The 17,761-nt window shown below is 32.1% G+C and overlaps 2 protein-coding genes across 5 annotated transcripts; both read right to left on the bottom strand.

The window, feature by feature from the left end:
- Positions 1-1,711: 1,711 nt before the first annotated feature.
- LOC107421529 (outer envelope protein 64, mitochondrial) lies at positions 1,712-9,657 on the bottom strand. 4 transcript variants are annotated; one of them, XR_007243180.2, is made up of 14 exons: positions 9,207-9,657; positions 8,919-9,071; positions 8,693-8,817; positions 8,198-8,323; positions 7,916-8,098; positions 7,599-7,743; positions 6,326-6,494; positions 4,901-5,035; positions 4,573-4,773; positions 3,627-3,754; positions 3,484-3,535; positions 3,088-3,148; positions 2,392-2,479; positions 1,712-2,163 (listed from the first exon to the last, which is right to left on the bottom strand). XR_007243180.2 is itself a non-coding variant. In XM_048481503.2 (13 exons), exons 1-13 carry the CDS (start codon positions 9,461-9,463, stop codon positions 2,081-2,083), a joined length of 1,818 nt encoding a protein of 605 aa, XP_048337460.2. In that variant the 5' UTR covers positions 9,464-9,656; the 3' UTR covers positions 1,712-2,080. The 4 variants fall into 4 exon arrangements, 2 of the variants coding, with proteins under 2 accessions (XP_048337460.2, XP_048337459.2); XR_007243179.2 differs by having other exon boundaries at positions 3,088-3,157; positions 9,207-9,655; XM_048481503.2 differs by lacking the exon at positions 2,392-2,479 and having other exon boundaries at positions 9,207-9,656.
- Positions 9,658-10,645: 988 nt separating this feature from the next.
- On the bottom strand, positions 10,646-13,965 carry LOC107421536 (glyceraldehyde-3-phosphate dehydrogenase, cytosolic). Its single transcript, XM_016030792.4, has 11 exons — positions 13,844-13,965; positions 13,538-13,638; positions 13,140-13,255; positions 12,901-13,000; positions 12,522-12,668; positions 12,355-12,415; positions 12,045-12,142; positions 11,807-11,949; positions 11,423-11,506; positions 11,205-11,294; positions 10,646-10,997 (listed from the first exon to the last, which is right to left on the bottom strand). The coding sequence occupies exons 1-11, from the start codon at positions 13,866-13,868 to the stop codon at positions 10,952-10,954; spliced, it is 1,011 nt and encodes a 336-aa protein (XP_015886278.1). The 5' UTR covers positions 13,869-13,965; the 3' UTR covers positions 10,646-10,951.
- Between the last annotated feature and the right edge of the window lie 3,796 nt (positions 13,966-17,761).

Below are 17,761 nucleotides of genomic sequence, written 5' to 3'. Positions count from 1 at the left end.
TTTTTTTTTTTTTTTTTTTTTTTTTGGGTCTCTTTCGTGTTCTTCCCTCTATAAAGTCCGTCTATTTTTTTCTTCTTTTTTTTCAATAAATTCTATACAGCAATTAGTTAGGGCTGGGCGGTGGCTCTTTTTAGGCGATGGGTTTCAAACAATCTGGGACAAACTATGGCTCTTTCTAGGACGAACGGTGCCTCGAATGTTGGCTCTTTCTCTTTGTCCTCGGAATGGTGGCTCTTTCTATTTCTCCTCCGACTGGTGGCTCTTTCTATCTCGGACGAACTGTGACATTGTATTTGGGAGGTGGGAGGTGGGAGATGGTGGGAAAGGAAGGGAAGAATGGTGGCTCGGAAGGAAATGGAAGGGAAGGGAAGAATGACTTTTGGGGGGTAATTTGAGATTGAGACCTTTTAATCTACACCGTAGGTTTTAATCGAACGGCCATGCAACACCCTTATCAAAAGACCACGTTTTTAGTCCGGATACAACACGGTCAGGACATCCTGACCATAGCCCCTCTCTATATATATATAGAGACCGACTAGACCGGCCATATGCAATATATCAGGACCAAAAATATGCTGAAATTGGGAGTCTTGGATTTGCTCATCTATCATGAATGGGCCAGATTAAAGCCTCCTCATGTGTGGATTTTTGCCCAAAGCTTCCCTTCCCATTCCCTGGTTTCTCTTGCCCTCTTCTCTTGCCCACTCCTCTTCTCGTGCCCACACTTCCTTCCCTTCCAACCGTTAGATGGCAAAAAAAAAAAATGAAAAAATAAAATAAAATAAAATAAAATGGAAACTCCTTAATTTTTTTCTTCTGCAACTAATTAATCCATAAAAATATTTCCATCTCCTTTCATTTTCACCTTCAACCTGAAACCTTAAAGCTAAATTTATATCCAAACAAAAGCCATAAAATAAAATCTGTATCCAAATAGAAGTTCTAGTCCAAAAAATCCTGATTTCTTCTTCTTCTTTTTATTTTTTATAAACTAATATGAGTATCTATATATATTTTGTTTTCTTTGGATGGGTAAGAGAATAGAGTGCGAGAGATAAAGAGAAAGAGAGAGAGAGAGAGGAGATCTAGGCAGATTTGAACTTATGTATATGTGGAAAAAAGAAAAATCACGGTTATGTGAGAAGAAAGAAGAAGAAAGAAAAAAAGTAAACAAATCCACACGTGAGAAAACTTTAATCTGGTCTGTTCATGACAGATGAACAAATCCAAGAGCTACATATTTTTTGTCATAATATATTGCATACGGCCAATCCTTATCATAGCCGATCTCTACATATATATATATTTGTTACAACTTTGGGAAATAAGGATTTTTACCCTAACCGAAGTTTAAATCCTAAAGCTAAAGGTTAATCTCAGTAGTCCATGACACTCAACTCTGTCTAGAAAACAGCTGAATTTACTTTTGGACTCTCATCCAGGAGAGAACGTTTCTTTAATCTATAATAAATATATTCTTTAATCAGACTTCATTTTTTTCTTTTTTGGTGAAAGTTATTTAATCAGATTTTCAAAAACACATTAAGATCCTATAATCATAATCACTGACATTCCTGAATCTAGTCATGACAACTAATCAAGATCTGAATCAAAAAGTAAACAACAATCAGTAACTGCATTTATACACTTTCAAGGAAAAGAAAATTTTGATAGTTTGTGACTGCAACATGGTCTCAACCGACCAAGCTAATCAATTTTCGATGATATTATTTCTTCCTTTGTTCTTTTTCCTGTGAAACAACTATATTTAATGCAATAAAACCATGATGTAAGAAAGTAAACAATGGTTTGTAACTGCTCCTCAAAAATGATTAGATCATACATGCTTAATTACAACAGAACAATATACACAAGAGGAACCAAAAAAAAAAAAAATTGCCGCAGCTGATAAACAATATCCCACTTGTTTTACTTTTCCTTTTGCTTTATCCAAACAATGATTATGGAAGAATGATTATGGAAGACGGCTTTCACAACATTCAACCAAAAGTTAAATATTCGTTTTGAATGATCTGTTGCTGCTGAAAAAGAAGGGTATGGTTGTCGAAAGAGAGTATTAACTCATCAGTTTCCTGAGTCTTTTTTCAGCAAGATTTGCAACCTTATTCTGCGGTTCGAGAACCAGAGCATGCTTGAAATCTGCAAATACCAAAAGAATTTAAGGTATACACCAGCAAGACCAAATTGTAGATTTGCACAATCATGGTACATAGCCACTTATCATTGTACATAGCCACTCAACCATACGCATACACCAATTAAAGATTTCACGAGAGAGAGAGAGAGAGAGATTAAAAAAAAAAAAAAAAAAAAAAAAAAAACCGCAAACTTTAAAAGTCAAATCACATCTGAACAAGAATATTTTACCTAGACAAAATCCAACTAATGCCTAAAACATATTGAGACAAAAAGATCTTTCTTCAGACAAGTTGCAGAGACCACCAGAAAGCAGGATCTACCATCAGAAGAAAATAAGAATTGAGAATTCACTCTAACTAGCAGTGCTAAATAAGATAGATAAAAATGTTCTATGAATCTTTCAAATTCGCCCTTAGGCTGCTGTCTCCTCACAGGAGTAAGCCATAGCATCTAATAGTCCAACAAATTTTCAGACCCAAAAACTAATGCCTTATGCATTCCCTCCCAGGTCTAACTATTTTCCTTCATGGAAATCCCAATGTTCCATCAGTACAATACGGTTTCCATTATTACAGCTCCATGTTGTTTCAGTGAAAGGCCATTTTTTACATTACCACAAGTAAAGGCTCTACAACTACGCACCCTAATTCAAACGGCTTTATCCAACTTCCAGAATGAAGCAAATAAATTAAGGAAAAAAATATATATATTAAAAAAGAATGACAAGAAAACAGGGTCCCTAAGTTCCAATTAATGATTTACCAGTAAATGACTTATGAACTGCGAAGATAATGCCAAGGTACTTGTATTAGAGAACAATTAACTGCTATGCTGAAAAGAATAATAAATACAAAGAACAAAATACTATATTTTGATATACAGGTTACATAAAAAAAAATTTAGAGTCAAGTTAGGAATTCTTACCTTGAGCAGCCTCTTTATAACAAATAAGTGATTCTCTAGCCGTTCCGCGTCTCAGATATGCCTTCACATTCTTGAAATGACAAACAAATATATTGGTGATGAATAAATTTTGGATGGTTTTACACACATATTTTACTTCACTTGCACAACTATATAGGAAAAACAAATCTTTGGCCAATATATGCTGTTTCCATCACTATTGAAATATGACATTTTCATGGACACTTCCATAAATCCGAGCCATCATTATTTCAATCTAATGTGAACATTTTTCATCATTGAGCATAATTCCACTTTTTTGGTGTTTCTTTGACTACTTCGCCCAAAATAAATAATTGAATATAATAATAGAAGAATACTTTGCATAGGTAACAAAGATCAGAAACTTAATCTCACCTTCTTGTCAAGTGCAATTGCCTTACAGCAGTCCTCTTCAGCTTGTTGGAAACTATATATGATTCAAATTAATACATAAGAAAATTGTATAAAGGCAAAGTAACTCAACCAGAATACTAGTTAACAAAACAGAGTCTAATTACCATCCCAACTCCAAGTAAGCAGCTGCTCTATTACAGTAGTAAGTTGCATTAGTCCCACTTAATTTGATAGCTTCAGTGTAGTAATTCACAGCCTTATTCCATTGCCTCCCCTTAAAAGCAGCATTCCCCTGCAAGAGAATCGTACAGATAAGTATGGACAACTTTTGTCAATTGATCTAACACAGGCAAACATAATAAGAACAAAACCAAATAATAATAGCGGATAAGGTGCTTCGGCCACACAAGTAGGCAAACATAAATGAGCTCAAGAGTTCAAAATACATTCAGATCTTCACTAGTATATCGTAGAAAGATATGTTACCATAAAAAATTTCTGAATGATCCATACAGTGACCCGTCCTAGATAGACTACACAATCAAAATGTTCATATTAAGATTTCAGCTAAGCATAAAGTTGCACAAGCTTCATATTTGTCATCTTTCAAGCAGAACAGATAATGACTAGATCTGCAGATCAACAAAATCTCCCAGAGTTGAAACAAGAAACGATAACGCAAGCACTAATAATGGACACATGCATCACAACTAAGCAAGAAAGTTCCTTCAGAAGCTCACACTAGAAAATGGAATTGGAACTATTCCTAACTAGATTTCAGTCCTACTAGCATGTTCACAAGATAACAGTTAAAATACTTGAGTAATAGTTATACAGTGAACTTGTTGACCAATATGCAACTTTAGAACATAGTAAAGAGTAATTTTACACTCATCACCAAGAGAGGACGAAGTTCCATAAGTAACCACTGTCCCTTCAAGACATCCATCAAAACCAGAACACTGGCAAGAATCAGTAAAGAACCCAATAGGAACGCAATCAACAAAAAAAACAAACAACATGCAAATGTTTGAATTTCTTGTGAATATAGAGTACTTATTGTTATTAAGTATTTACAATAACAGGTTGAAATAACAGGAGTGGACAAACCTTCTCCTTTAAGAGTTCAGAAGCATCCATATTGCCATTGGCATCCGGCAGCGGTAATGAATTGGATACAATGCCAACTTGCTCTTGAAGAGATGCGTATATATCCAAGACCGTGTCAAGAAGAAATTTGTCTCCACCATGGAATGTAATAAATGAAACAGAGATAGGATAATCATTGTGCTTTCCCAGTGGAAGGGTAACCTGTTAATAGAAATATGTAATATATATATACTTGCAATAAAATTAATAAATGCTTACAAAATGAATCCACAAGCTTGTAGAAAATAAAACACAAACATGAATACAGAAGCCTAAAAAATTTAAATACCTGACAGCACCCAGACATGCTTGCAATGCTTGTTAGTGCTAATGTTCGGCTACGGAATTCAGAGGAAAGCCCCTTCTTTGTCCCAAGCTTCAATGGAGGGTCTGCTACTGTGGGAATCACTAATATTCCATCATCCTGGAAATATCAAGAATAGGTAAGAAACAAGGTATGTAAGGTTGAGTGGTGTACATAGAAACCACCAGCTAAAAATCAAACAAATATAGAAATAAGATAAACATTAAGCAATCAAGGAACTAGTTAACCAATTAAAAGATCATATAGATCCTGTTCTCAAAATGCAGTTCAGATTAAAGAATAACAAAACAGCCAACTGATCAGTGTACATCTTAAGGCCTTACCATTCTTTAGCATAAATTCACCGAGTGCAGGTTTAAAGAATTGATCCAGCTAAACATGATTTTAATATATAAGGCACCAACTGAACCAGTTCCCAATGTTAATAGTTTCAACGTGAATTATGCAAGAACATGGCTGTCACACTTTCTCAAAGTATAGATAAGAAGTAAACGCATTGTATAACCAAAGACAAAAAGTTGCCACCTTTGGATTCCACAAAAGTTCCATTACTACCATGTCATTTTATTATTTTTGTGTGTGAGAACGTTTGACAGTGGGTGGCACAGGGAAAGTTTGGGCGGAGGGAGATGGATGCAGGTACGGAGATTCTCCAGAATGCAGGTACATATATCTTATCCATTTCCAAATAAATTTGTTAAGTAGAATTTCTAACTAAAAAAAGTAATGGGGTGTTGGACTTCATTTCAAATATTTTCTTATCTGATTTAAGCAAGAAACCTTTTGCTGCTACCATGGGGTTAACCTGTTAAATAGGTGAACCTAGGTTGCCCAAGCACAAGGATGACAACAAGAAATCAGGAACCCATTTCATATAAGTGAAGCAAAAAGGATCCTTTATCTGACTAAATCTTGTTCTTCATTAATTAAGGTTATAATTAACTACTAAAGTATTAGTCATGATATTCCAAATGAGCAATTTCACCAATATGGAAAATATCCACAAGAAGCCATACTAGTTATAACTATTCCCAAAAAGACTTAAAACATAAAACAACACTGGGTGACATGATTTGCAAAAGAAACATTTATTCAACTTTGAATTGCTTGCTCAAGACAAACCAGTAACTTATTTAAGTGGAAGTAATATGTTAGGTACATATCTAATGACTTCTAGATACACCTAAATCATTCACAAATTAACTATTACAATAACAAATATTATTGTAAATATTGTCCAATTACAGAAGGAAGCTTAGTCAAATATAGAGAATACCAAATGAATAACAGCAGATACTTGCACATTTTATAAGGACAAAAAAATAATAACAATAACAATATTAACAATTATAGAAGATTAATAGTAAGAAGAAAATGAACTGCAGATACCTTCAAAAAACTTTGTAGGGCAGCTCTCATCTCAGTCCTGACTTTATACAAGATTTTCATATTCTCATGTACAATGTCGATTGCTGCATTAACGCTATCTGACACATCAGGTCCTAACTTTGGTTTCGCTGATCTAACCCACTCCTCATGATTTGATTTGAACTCATATCTGAAAAGTAATTGTAGTTATCACAGAAATCAGTAAAAATAAATCCAATGCCTCAATTACACGACAACTACAATATGAAACACAAGGCAAGGACTCCAATTATGGAGAAGATAAAAAAGTGACAAACAGATATAGAGTTATGCTTACTCTAAAACTTCAAGCATATGCAAATAAATTTTAATACTTCACAATTTGTAATAGAGAATTTCGATATTAGAAAACTGTATTACAGTAAGTCAAACAAGTAAAAATTTGTAAGAGTTACTAATACCAATATGTATGTTAACAAACAGCATATTCAATACTATAAGCAATTTTAATTGATAGACAAACAACTAACTGAAAATTAGAAGTTCTTTTAATAAAACTCACTAATAAACGCATAGTTACAAAAATTCAAATATATGTAATATATCAAATAACTTCAACTAACATTAAATTCGAAGAACATCTCTTAATAAAAGCTCTTAAAGTTGTGCCAAATGGACATTAACACTTCAATGCTACATAAAACTAATTTCTTTTTTTTTTTTTTTTTGGTGGGATACTGGAGTGTCCTTGATCAACCTATTCCAGAAGTCATCCTCCCCTCTTATTTCAGCGGTTCCCAAGAGAAGGGAGAATAAAAAGACAACTAAACTTCTATATCTAAGAAAGGTCTAAGGCAAGAGTGTTTCCTTCCCTCTTGATAATGCAGATTACCATCTTAGTAGGGTCATAAATTTATGTACATAATCATGCCGTATGCAGCTTATAACACTCATAAAGTGATATCAACCAAGGTCAAAAAAAAAAAAAAAAAAAGGTTAAGAAAAAATATCAGGCTGAGAGATCCCATAATGTAATCTACCAGGCTGTAAGTCTGATCCATTGGGTCTGATCCACTGGGACACATCCATTTTTCTTTCCCTTTTTTTTTTTTTTTTTTTTTTAAATTCCTTGTACTTTCTATTTTTCTGTTCTAGGCGGCATGTCAAGATGCCACAACAAATATACATGCCCAGAGTACCATGATATAAATGTAATTTTAAACGTGCCTTTCAACCTCACAATTCAGCACATTCACACAAGTACATAAGATAGCAATAAATGTTTCTTCCATACCTTTGCAATGAAACCATCGCAGAAGATAGAGCCTTCAGAGTAAGTGTTCCATTTTGAAGGTTTGTCGATTCTTCACGAAATCCTTTTAAACTGCGTACATTTGAAGCAATATACTGGCTGACATTTACATGCTTTGGAGGCTGGTCTGCACAGTCAACAAAAACAAACCTCATCAACATCCTTGTCACAATTCACATCAGAAAAACAGCATTACACTGTGGATATGTACAGCAATGAAATTTAAAATTAGAAAATAAACATAAACAAAATGAAAATTGAACCATAACAGATGCAGAACAGAAAATGTTGCAACTTACAGCCTGATAAATTTTCAATGGCTTTGACAACGACATATACAGTCTTCTGTGTAGGAACTTTAGAAAGCTGAAAGAGATCGTCAGCAAAAACAAAGCGTCTTGCCCTTCTAGGTGCTGTTGAGTTTAGTTGAAGCAAAACATGACCAACACCCTGTAGCACAGATGGATCCCGTGCAAACCATCCTAAAAATTCACCACGTAATCAGATGAAACAATAGAAATAACAGGTTATAATAGATAAAACAAAGAACCAAAAGGAAAAAAATTAAATTCCTGACATACCAACTGTGTCCAAACTTTGTGAATTTGGCAATACTCCGATTGTAGATACAGCACCATGAGATGGACGAAATCCAATAATACCACAAAAGGATGCTGGAATTCTCACACATCCCGTTGTATCAGTACCTACAAAAAATTTAATCACACAAACGATCAGGTGTCAGTAGTAAGAACAAACACTTTATAAAGATTTTTTACACTAAAGCAAAAGGCACATGCGGCAAATGCTTGTGTCTTCTCAGAAACGTGCAAAAGCCTTGTCATAAATTACAAAATGGAATGAAAATTTGAAGCGAAGGATTTATTAATAAGAAGACAGATATGAAGCTTGGAATATTTGACAAATATTAAACTCAAAAATCCCAATACTGAATCTTCTACCAAGAAAATACAGAAACTGAGATAGAACCCATTTCTGTAACCACATAGAACAAATAAATAATATGATTGAACATTTAACTTTCCAAGAGAATAACACTAATAACTTTAGCATACCAAGAGCAAAATCTACTAGGCCAGCCGCAACAGCCACAGCGGAACCACTGGACGAACCACCGGGAATGCACGATGGTACTTGTGGGTTAATGGGAGTACCAAAATACTTATTCTCCCCTGTTATCCTAATCACAATTCCCAAACAAACACCATTAATAAACAAACTGATTTTATTGCTTGAAATTGAGAATGAGAAATGGAAAGAGACTGGGTTTTTAGTATTTACCCAAAAGCGAGCTCGTCCATGATCGTCCTTCCAACACAAGTAGCTCCATTCTTCAACAAAGCAGTCACCACCAATGCCGTCTTCCCTGCTGCCTCATGCGTTCTCTGCCAATCCGGACTTCCAAAACCCGTCAAGTACCCCTTCACTTCAAATCTATCACAACCCACAAATCCAAAATCCAAAATCCAAAAATAGACAAACCCATCAAAAACATCATCCCCAAAAAAAAAAGAAAAAAAATCAGCCAAAAAAAAAAATGAAGAAGAAGAAAATGAAAAAAAACCCAACATGTCGTTGATGGCGAAGGTTAAGCCAGCAAGGGATTGTCTAGCAGCGGGAGGAGGAGGCTGAGGGAAAGGAAGGAGCTCAAATCGCTCAAGAAAAGCACCGAAATCCTCCTTGTGAATCAACCGAGCACTCGTTCTCCGACGGCGGCGGTGAGTCTCGGCGAGGATTACGATCCCGGCGACGCCGATTCCGATGGCAATCCAGGTCTTTGGGTGGGATGAAGCACTGGCCTTCACGGCCTCTATTGGCTTCCACATGACGGAACGGACGGAGATAGGTTCGCCGGAGAATAAGAAAATGATGGAGATGCTTTGGCTTTTTCTTTCTCTCTGGTTCAGCAAACGGGCAAAGCGAGAATTTTAAAGGGTTTTTCGAAGGGTTTTAGAAATGAGTCATTTTTGTGCCTTTTGTTTTGATGAAAATGGGGAATCGTGATATCGTGCGCCGGCATGCGTAGGATAAGGGCCAGGTCCTTCCAGTCTCTTTGAGAAAATTGATTTTATTTTATTTTTTGTTTTATTTTTCTTTTCTGGTACGGAAAACCGCGAATTTTCTTGGAGGTTTCTAAAGATTCCCTATGTCGTATTGGGGTTTATTTGCGAAGTTCATTATTTTACTTCAAATTTCGGTTTTAAATTTGTCCTCCAAATATATATATTTTTCAAAAAAGTCATATTTCTTTTTTATTGAACTTTGGCATGATTTTTTTTATGAGATTTTTTTTAACGAAATTTTCCAAGTTATATTCATTTGATTGCTTATATAAATAAAAATATGTGTAAATTGTATAACATTCAATTTTGATTTAGATAAATTTAAATATTTTGCCAAATGTTAAAAAAACAAAAAAAAGGTTAATGTTAGAAATGGGACAAATTGACATTATTATATAAAAAAATGTTGCGAGGTAAATTGAAACTTGAATAATTAAAACTGAGGGATATTTTGTAATTTTTTTTTTATGTATAGAATATTGGATAATGTTATATTTTTTTATTTGAATTACTATTTGATATTAAAATAGTTATTTCACAATTGCTTTAGTATTTTGTAACCAAAAAAAAAAAAAAAGGACAATTGTTTTACGTTTTCTTTTTTGTTGAGAGAACAGTTAATTTGCTTTTATTATAGTACTAATATTTAGGAAAAGTGTGACTAATAGCTACTTTTCTGCCCTTTAAATGAAATATACCAGCCCAATTGAATTCTTTTTGTTCTATTACATTCCTAAAATATCTCTAAGCTCATGTGAAATAAAAATTTTGTTTTATTTTATTTCATCATTGAAGGTAGAAAAATTAATAGAACACAAAATCATTGTTTACCTAAAAGGCATTGACAAACACCGCTCTAAATTCTAATTCAGTGATTTGGAACTTAGCTATGCTTGCAAAAAATAATCAACCGAGAATAGAAAGCTGGAATACAATCCCCTAAAAGAGACAATAATAAGCAGAAACATCCAATTTCATGTAAAATTCTCAAATTTAATCTCTAAAATAAAAATTAAAACCAATCAATAACATCCAAATTTGCATGAACAAATAAAGAAATACCAATTGTATAATCTGATAATTCCAACAAAAATAATTTTAAGAGCACTCAGTCTATATAAACTTGGTAATCTCTAGTAAAAGTAATTTTCCAGAAAAGCTCAAATATTATTCCAAAATAATCTCATTCAAAATTGGATATAGAACTAGTTGAAGGAATTGGCTAGCTGATCCTCTTCAATCTCTTATCGTTCATTTAACAGAAGCCATGTGATGGATCAAGTCAATAACACGAGAGCTGTCCACAAGATAATCAAATTAGACAAATATAAACAAATAATAAATTGATAAGATCATAAATCATTGCAGTGGTTCCTTATATAAACATTATAAAACAAATAGTAAAAGAAATTCATATATATGATATGAAAATATATAATTTTAATTTATTAAATACATATTTTTGTTTTACATAGACAAAAAAAAAAAAAAATGCTATATTTACCTGTAACCCCATTCATTGTCATACCAAGAGACAAGCTTCACAAAATTATCATTCAAAGCAATTCCAGCTTTTGCGTCGAAAATGCTTGACCTATTTATCAAAATTTACCTCATAGTAAATTGAGATTTAATTACCTATGGTGTTTTACTTAAAACCATTAACTTAAAATTAAATTAACAGTCTTAGAGATAAATTAATTTCTGATATAGAATACAAACCTATTGTCTCCCAAAAAATCAGTTGACACCACATCATCTTCCGTGTAACCAAGAATTCCCTTCATACTTCCCTCTGATTCCTCCCTAAACAATAATATGAAAAGATTTAGAATTCTACGGATTACGGAATATTGAATATTGAATTTGGCTGAGTTACAAGTAAGTATACTTGTAAATTAAACGCAATGTACTTCTAATAATATGAAAAAATAAATAAGCAAATCAAATTGCATGATGTGATTGTATATTAATTTGATCCTAATTAAATTGGTACAAACCAATGCAATTTGCTAGTTATTTTCTTAAAAATAAATAAATAAATAAGTAATGTTAGCCCTACTTTTTGAAAAGAAAAGAAAAAAATAATAATTATAATAGTCTTACTTAATAGCAGCTTTAATCTGGTCATAAGTTGCTTTTTTCTCTAGTCTGACAGTAAGATCAACCACTGAAACATCGACAGTTGGGACTCTAAATGACATTCCTGTCAATTTCCCATTTAGTGCTGGTAACACCTTCCCAACAGCCTACACATATTGATCAATATCAACCTCAACAAAATCAATCTAATTATAATAAATATACATTTTCACAAAAGTGGATTCTAAGGCAAATTTGATACCTTAGCAGCTCCAGTACTGCTGGGTATGATGTTAAATGAAGCAGCTCTTCCACCTCTCCAATCCTTCATTGATGGTCCATCAACAGTTTTTTGAGTGGCTGTATCACAATAAATTATAGTTAACTTCCATTCCATAAAATATATATAGGTGAGTCTTTTAAAAATTATTCATCTGATAATATTATATTAAGGATCTATTCTATAAATTTACTTTTAAAGATAAGTTTAACTTAATTAAACAAATTTAAAGAAAGAAAAATTATTTTTATATTCATCACATTTATATATGGGTTTATAATTTTACACTTACCAGTAATAGAATGGACAGTTGTCATAAGACCCTCTACAATACCAAATTTATCATGGATTACCTATCAAGACAGTATTTGAAAAGCACGAAAAATCATTAGGGAAAAAAAAAAAGATAATAATAATAATTATAAAAAAAGTGTTTTTCATCTCCTAAAACTACTATACCTTTGCCAATGGAGCAAGGCAGTTGGTAGTGCAACTTGCATTGGAAACAATGTTAAGATCTGACTTGTATTCCTTCTCATTAACGCCCACAACAAACATTGGAGCATCCTTACTTGGAGCTGAAATGATAACCTTCTTTGCACCACCCTAAACAACAACAAAACAAAATTACACATTTTCATAGTAATTTCAACATTCAAGAAAGCGCTTCCCCAAACTATTTTACATTTTTTATTATTAGATATACTATGGAGTGCCTTTATTTCTTCCATAAACAATTTTAATCATATCAGAAGCACTACTAAACAAATTATTATAAAAAATAAAAATAAAAATCTTTAATCAGTACTTGAAATTTGGTAAAATCAAACGTACACACCTTTAAGTGGGCAGCAGCTTTGTCCTTATCAGTGAAAACTCCAGTGGATTCAACAACAAACTCAGCACCAGTTTCACCCCATGGAATTTCCTCGGGGTTCCTAATAATAAATTTTCTCAAAATGATATTCTTATACAATTAATTAATAAATATATTGATCTAATGTTATAGTTCATCAATCAAAAAAAAAAAATAATAAAAAAAAAATTGAACTAGCTAGATAGAAAAGAAGAAAATACCTAAAGCCAAAAACATTGACAGCCTTGTCGCCAAAGAGAAGGGTCTTGGAGTCCTTAACTTTGATTTCTTGGTGCTTCCATTGCCCATGTACACTATCATACTTGAACATGTATGTCTGAAAAAATATATAATAATCAAAATCATGATTATGAAGGCAGAAGGGGAAAAAAATAGTTTTTTTAATAAAAAATAATTAGTATCTTTAGAAATTTAGAACCATATACAAGTTAATTTAATTTAGTAATTAAGATGAATATCAATCTATGAAGGGAATAATAAAACCAATCTAACTCAAATTTCATTTATTTTCATTAATTTCATTTTATTGTCTATATATATGTTTATAAATTTATATATATGCATATAAATTGGTTTAATATATGAATGAGTGATATACCATGTAATCAGTTGTGATGAAGGGGTCATTAACTGCAACGAGTTCAACGTCATCTCTTTGCAAAGCAACCCTAGCCACCAGGCGCCCGATCCTTCCAAATCCTTAACCATTTTCATAATTTTTAAAATAATAAATAAAACAAGAAAAAAAATATAGAGAAAGAAAAATATACAACCAGAAGCATATCATATAGATATTACAGAATCATAAGATACATAGATAATTTAAAAAAAAAAAACTTTTAAAAGTAAAAACAAAATACTAAACTACTAAACTTGAAGTTTTAAAAAATGGAGAATAATATACCATTGATGCCAATTTTGATCCCCATGATTATCTTCTCAAGCAGATGAATTACCAAGACAAATTAAAAAAAAAAAAAAAATCACTCCAAAGAAAGAAAACAAAAGTGAAGAAGAGTGGTTTAGTAAAGGAGGATGAGACTGGGAGCAAAGAGGCCTATATATATAGATAAAGGTATACAAATAAATATTTTAAAATCTAAAAATCGATATTTGGAGAGTAATATTGAGGTGGCAGCATTGCCACTGATTTTGTAAACTTGAGCCAAAGCCTCACACATAAGTCGGGAATTGATAAGAATTGTGGTGTGGAATTGGTAAATAACAAAGTTAGCACCATTTTGTAAGACATTTTCACATTAGAAAAAAACTATAAATAAAAAATAAAAATAAAAGTAAAAGAGTGTGGAGAAAGAGCACAAATTTACCGGGTAAGAGTCCTGTTAATAGTTAAATAGAACAACTATTTGATTGTTTGGATAAGAGCCTTGTTAATAGTTAAATAGAACAACTATTGATTGTTTAGGTGAGGGGCCGAGTCCATATCACGTTTTTTCTTCCTTTTTTTACGACACATTTATCAAAACATATAGTTTTTCCTTTATCCTTATCATAGGATATAGTTTGGAGTATTTTATATTTTACTGTATATGAATGGAATATTGTTTGTCTCATTTTGTTAATAATCAAAATGAGTAACTGTTTGGTTGTTCATAGGAGGGGCTGAGAGTCCAAACACCCAAAGTTATAGGAATTATATTAACAGAGATATGTGCTCTTGTTATGGTTGGCTATTTCTTATGTAGCTTAAAATAAGAAAATTATGTGTCTTATAAACACACAGAGCAAACAAGAGACACATTTATCCAACAAAAAAATAAAAATAAAATAAAGGCTCTCCAGCATTGCAATGAGCATTTGCCCCTCGGACGGGCCTTTTGGTGAAATATTTTGCAATGTGGCGTGTGGAGATATTTTAATATTTAATTTAATTTTATTTATGTATGAATATTAAATTTTTATAAAATAAATAAAAATAAACTTATTGAGAATTAAATAAGAAATAATAAAAGAGATTTCACGTTTGCTTTTTCCTGTTATCCGCAAGGAGTGCAACAACCTCTCTCAACTCTCTCCAATCTATGCCTGTTGATAGATATTTTTTATTTTTTTTTTGGATTTTGGGGTTTATCAAATTACCAAAATTCCTTTGCTTTGGCTTTGTCTATTTTTTTTTTTTAAAAAAAAAAGAAATTCAGATTTCGTAATCCAATGGATCAATGTCTAAGGTGCATTGAGTACTATGGAGGAAGTGATCTTTACCGCTCTTTTGTTTCTTGACCAGCAAAAATTTATCCACTCTTTGAAGATTGTTTTTACTTTCCAATTTACCGTTTTAGCAAAAGTCTAATGTAGATATAATTTGTTGTATTCATGAAACTTTTAAACAACAACAACAAAAAATAAAAAATAAAAAAGATCACAGAAAATAAATTGGTCATTTTAACTTTTAAACTAAAGTAAATTATTTTTAGAAAAGAACATATTTTTCACATAAAAAAATGTTTTCGATATGATGTAATACACAATTTATGTGCTTTTTGTTGTTTCGGAATATTGACAATCAATTATATTTTGCATGTTTATAGTAAAACCCAAGAATTTTTCTATCAAGTGGATCTTCTTTATTTTCTAGTAGCATGCTTGTTGCTTATATATATATATATATATATTTACTCTAATAATTTTGTTCGCACACATGGGATACTGATAATTGATCTTGAAGATAAAACAATAATTGAGTCCAACTTCTATGACAACGAAGTGATTTTTTTTTTTATTTTTTTAACACCACTCCCAACTTGTCTATATATTAACTTTTTGTTAAAAAAATCCATCTTAATTTTTTCTTTATATATATATATATATATATATTGGGTGTGCGTTTCAATTTCTTGAAAAAAAAAAAACAAAACATTTGGATCTGTAATATATATTTTATTCTGAAAAATGCTACTATTGTTTATGGCTTTTATTCATTTTAGTTGTATTTCTATATTGTATATGTAACAATGAAAAAATTGCTATCTCACTAATTATAAACTTTTTTTTTTTTCGTTTAATGAATAGACATCAATGTTCTATTTAGTTTTTTAATTTTTGCAATTTATCCATGTAGTATTCAATTAATATTAAAATTTCTTTAAGTTTTATTACGGTCCATCATCTTATAGAACCTTTACACATTACTTTTTAACTTTTAAATTATGTTAATTGAAACAAAATTTCCTGATTATATTCTTGATTAGAGAAGGGATCCCTCACAGGCTGTGTACACATGTATTTTAACTCCTTACATAGGAGTGTTAATGCTAATTTTATACTAAAAAAGATTAAAAAAAAAATAATAATGTTAAAACAATAAAGGATATTGGTTCCAAAAATATCAAATATTTTATGGCCTCTATGAGAAAATTTAATTGGGCAATAGCCTTGCGAAAAAACATAATATTATTTATCTTATACGTAATTATAAAAAGCAAAGAATTAAAATTTGTAAAAGAAAGAATATAAGATGGAATAGACAGTCTCATAAACTGGACGCATCTAAGGTAACACCTTTATTTTTTCCACTTTAATTGACAAATGAAGGCTTCTCGGCGGTATGACTGATGTACACGGGCAAGGTGGCTCTGGGCTCACTATTGAGCCCTATTCATTTTTGTTTTACTTGGTCCCAAAGAAAGGGGTTATAATGGTAATTTTATACTTTGCCAAAGGCAAAATTGGGCAAATTGGTGTGTATTTATAGAGCGAGTGTGACTGTTCTATTGGTGCGTACGATCTCTCTCTTGCAAAAAAAAAGAAAAAAACAAACAAACAAACAAACAACATGAGTGATCAAAGTGAGAAAGCAAGCAAAAAAGAAATCAAGCTGGCAGAGAAAGCTAGAAAAAAAGAAATCAAATTGGCAGAGAAGGAAATAAAATATGCAGAAAAAGAGGAGAGAGCCAGAAGCAAAAGGAATAGTAATGTTCAAAAATTTGTGAGTCAAGCTGCTGTTTTCGCGGTCACAGTGAAGACTTATTGGAAGAAAAAAGGAGATGACGATGCAGACGATGGGAATGAAGACCCACCAGAAGATTTCTGTGGATTTTCGGGCTGATTTTTCAGCCTCCATTTCGCTGCATGGTTATCTTTTCTTTTTTGTGTTTGGTTAACCTACCTTTTTTTTTTTTCCTTTTTTTCTTTTTTTTATAATACGATCTGGGTGTTTTTACTGTTTTATGTTTTCATTTTTATCCAAAAAGTTAAAATTAGTACTATTTCTTGTCAAGCTCCTCTCTCTCTGTTTTGTCGTTAAATGGATCACAAAACTTTCAAAATATTTTACTGGCAAATTACCATCGAACTGATTCTGTGAGATATCCAAGAAACGCAACATTCTGAAAGGAAATCTAACCAATGGATCATGATTAGCAATGAAAACATAAAATTTGTTAGATCTCAAAATGAGAACCTGTAGCAATGGAAGAGATTCGAACCAATAGGGGAAGATACCATTTATCCTGTTATTGTTTCCAATGTCTAAAATTTCCAACTTCTTACAATTGAGCAAAGAACGTGGCAAGAAGCCTTCCAATTGATTTCCATTCAAGTTTAGATGCTTCAATGAGCATTGCTTTGCAAACAATGTTGTAGGAATCGTTCCATCAAACTTATTCATCCACATATCCAAAATCACAAGATTTCCACTAAGATCTCCAATGCATGGAGGGAGATTGCCATTCAGACTATTGTGAGCCAAACCAAGAGCCTGAAGGGATTTAAGGTTGCAAATCGATATTGGTACCTCTCCAGTAAGTTGATTGTTTGATACCAAAAAAAATTTCAATGGAAGGTGGTGGAATTGGAACATGTC

Source organism: Ziziphus jujuba, chromosome 9 (assembly GCF_031755915.1).
Source record: "Ziziphus jujuba cultivar Dongzao chromosome 9, ASM3175591v1".
NCBI lineage: Eukaryota > Viridiplantae > Streptophyta > Magnoliopsida > Rosales > Rhamnaceae > Ziziphus > Ziziphus jujuba.
This window is presented reverse-complemented; position numbering and strand designations above follow the sequence as displayed.

Bases quoted from the DNA above. Each gene is read 5' to 3' on its own strand.
- LOC107421529 (XM_048481502.2), bottom strand. From the start codon at position 9,463: ATGTGGAAGCCAATAGAGGCCGTGAAGGCCAGTGCTTCATCCCACCCA. The intron at 5,036-6,325 runs GTATCTGCAGTT...TGATATTTCCAG, and splicing joins CCCTACAAAGTTTTTTGAAG to GATGATGGAATATTAGTGAT. The intron at 4,774-4,900 runs GTATTTAAATTT...TTCTATTAACAG, and splicing joins GCATGTCTGGGTGCTGTCAG to GTTACCCTTCCACTGGGAAA.
- LOC107421536 (XM_016030792.4), bottom strand. From the start codon at position 13,868: ATGGGGATCAAAATTGGCATCAATG. The intron at 13,639-13,843 runs GTATATTATTCT...AAAATGGTTAAG, and splicing joins GATCAAAATTGGCATCAATG to GATTTGGAAGGATCGGGCGC. The intron at 11,950-12,044 runs GTATCAAATTTG...CAATATGTGTAG, and splicing joins GCAGTACTGGAGCTGCTAAG to GCTGTTGGGAAGGTGTTACC.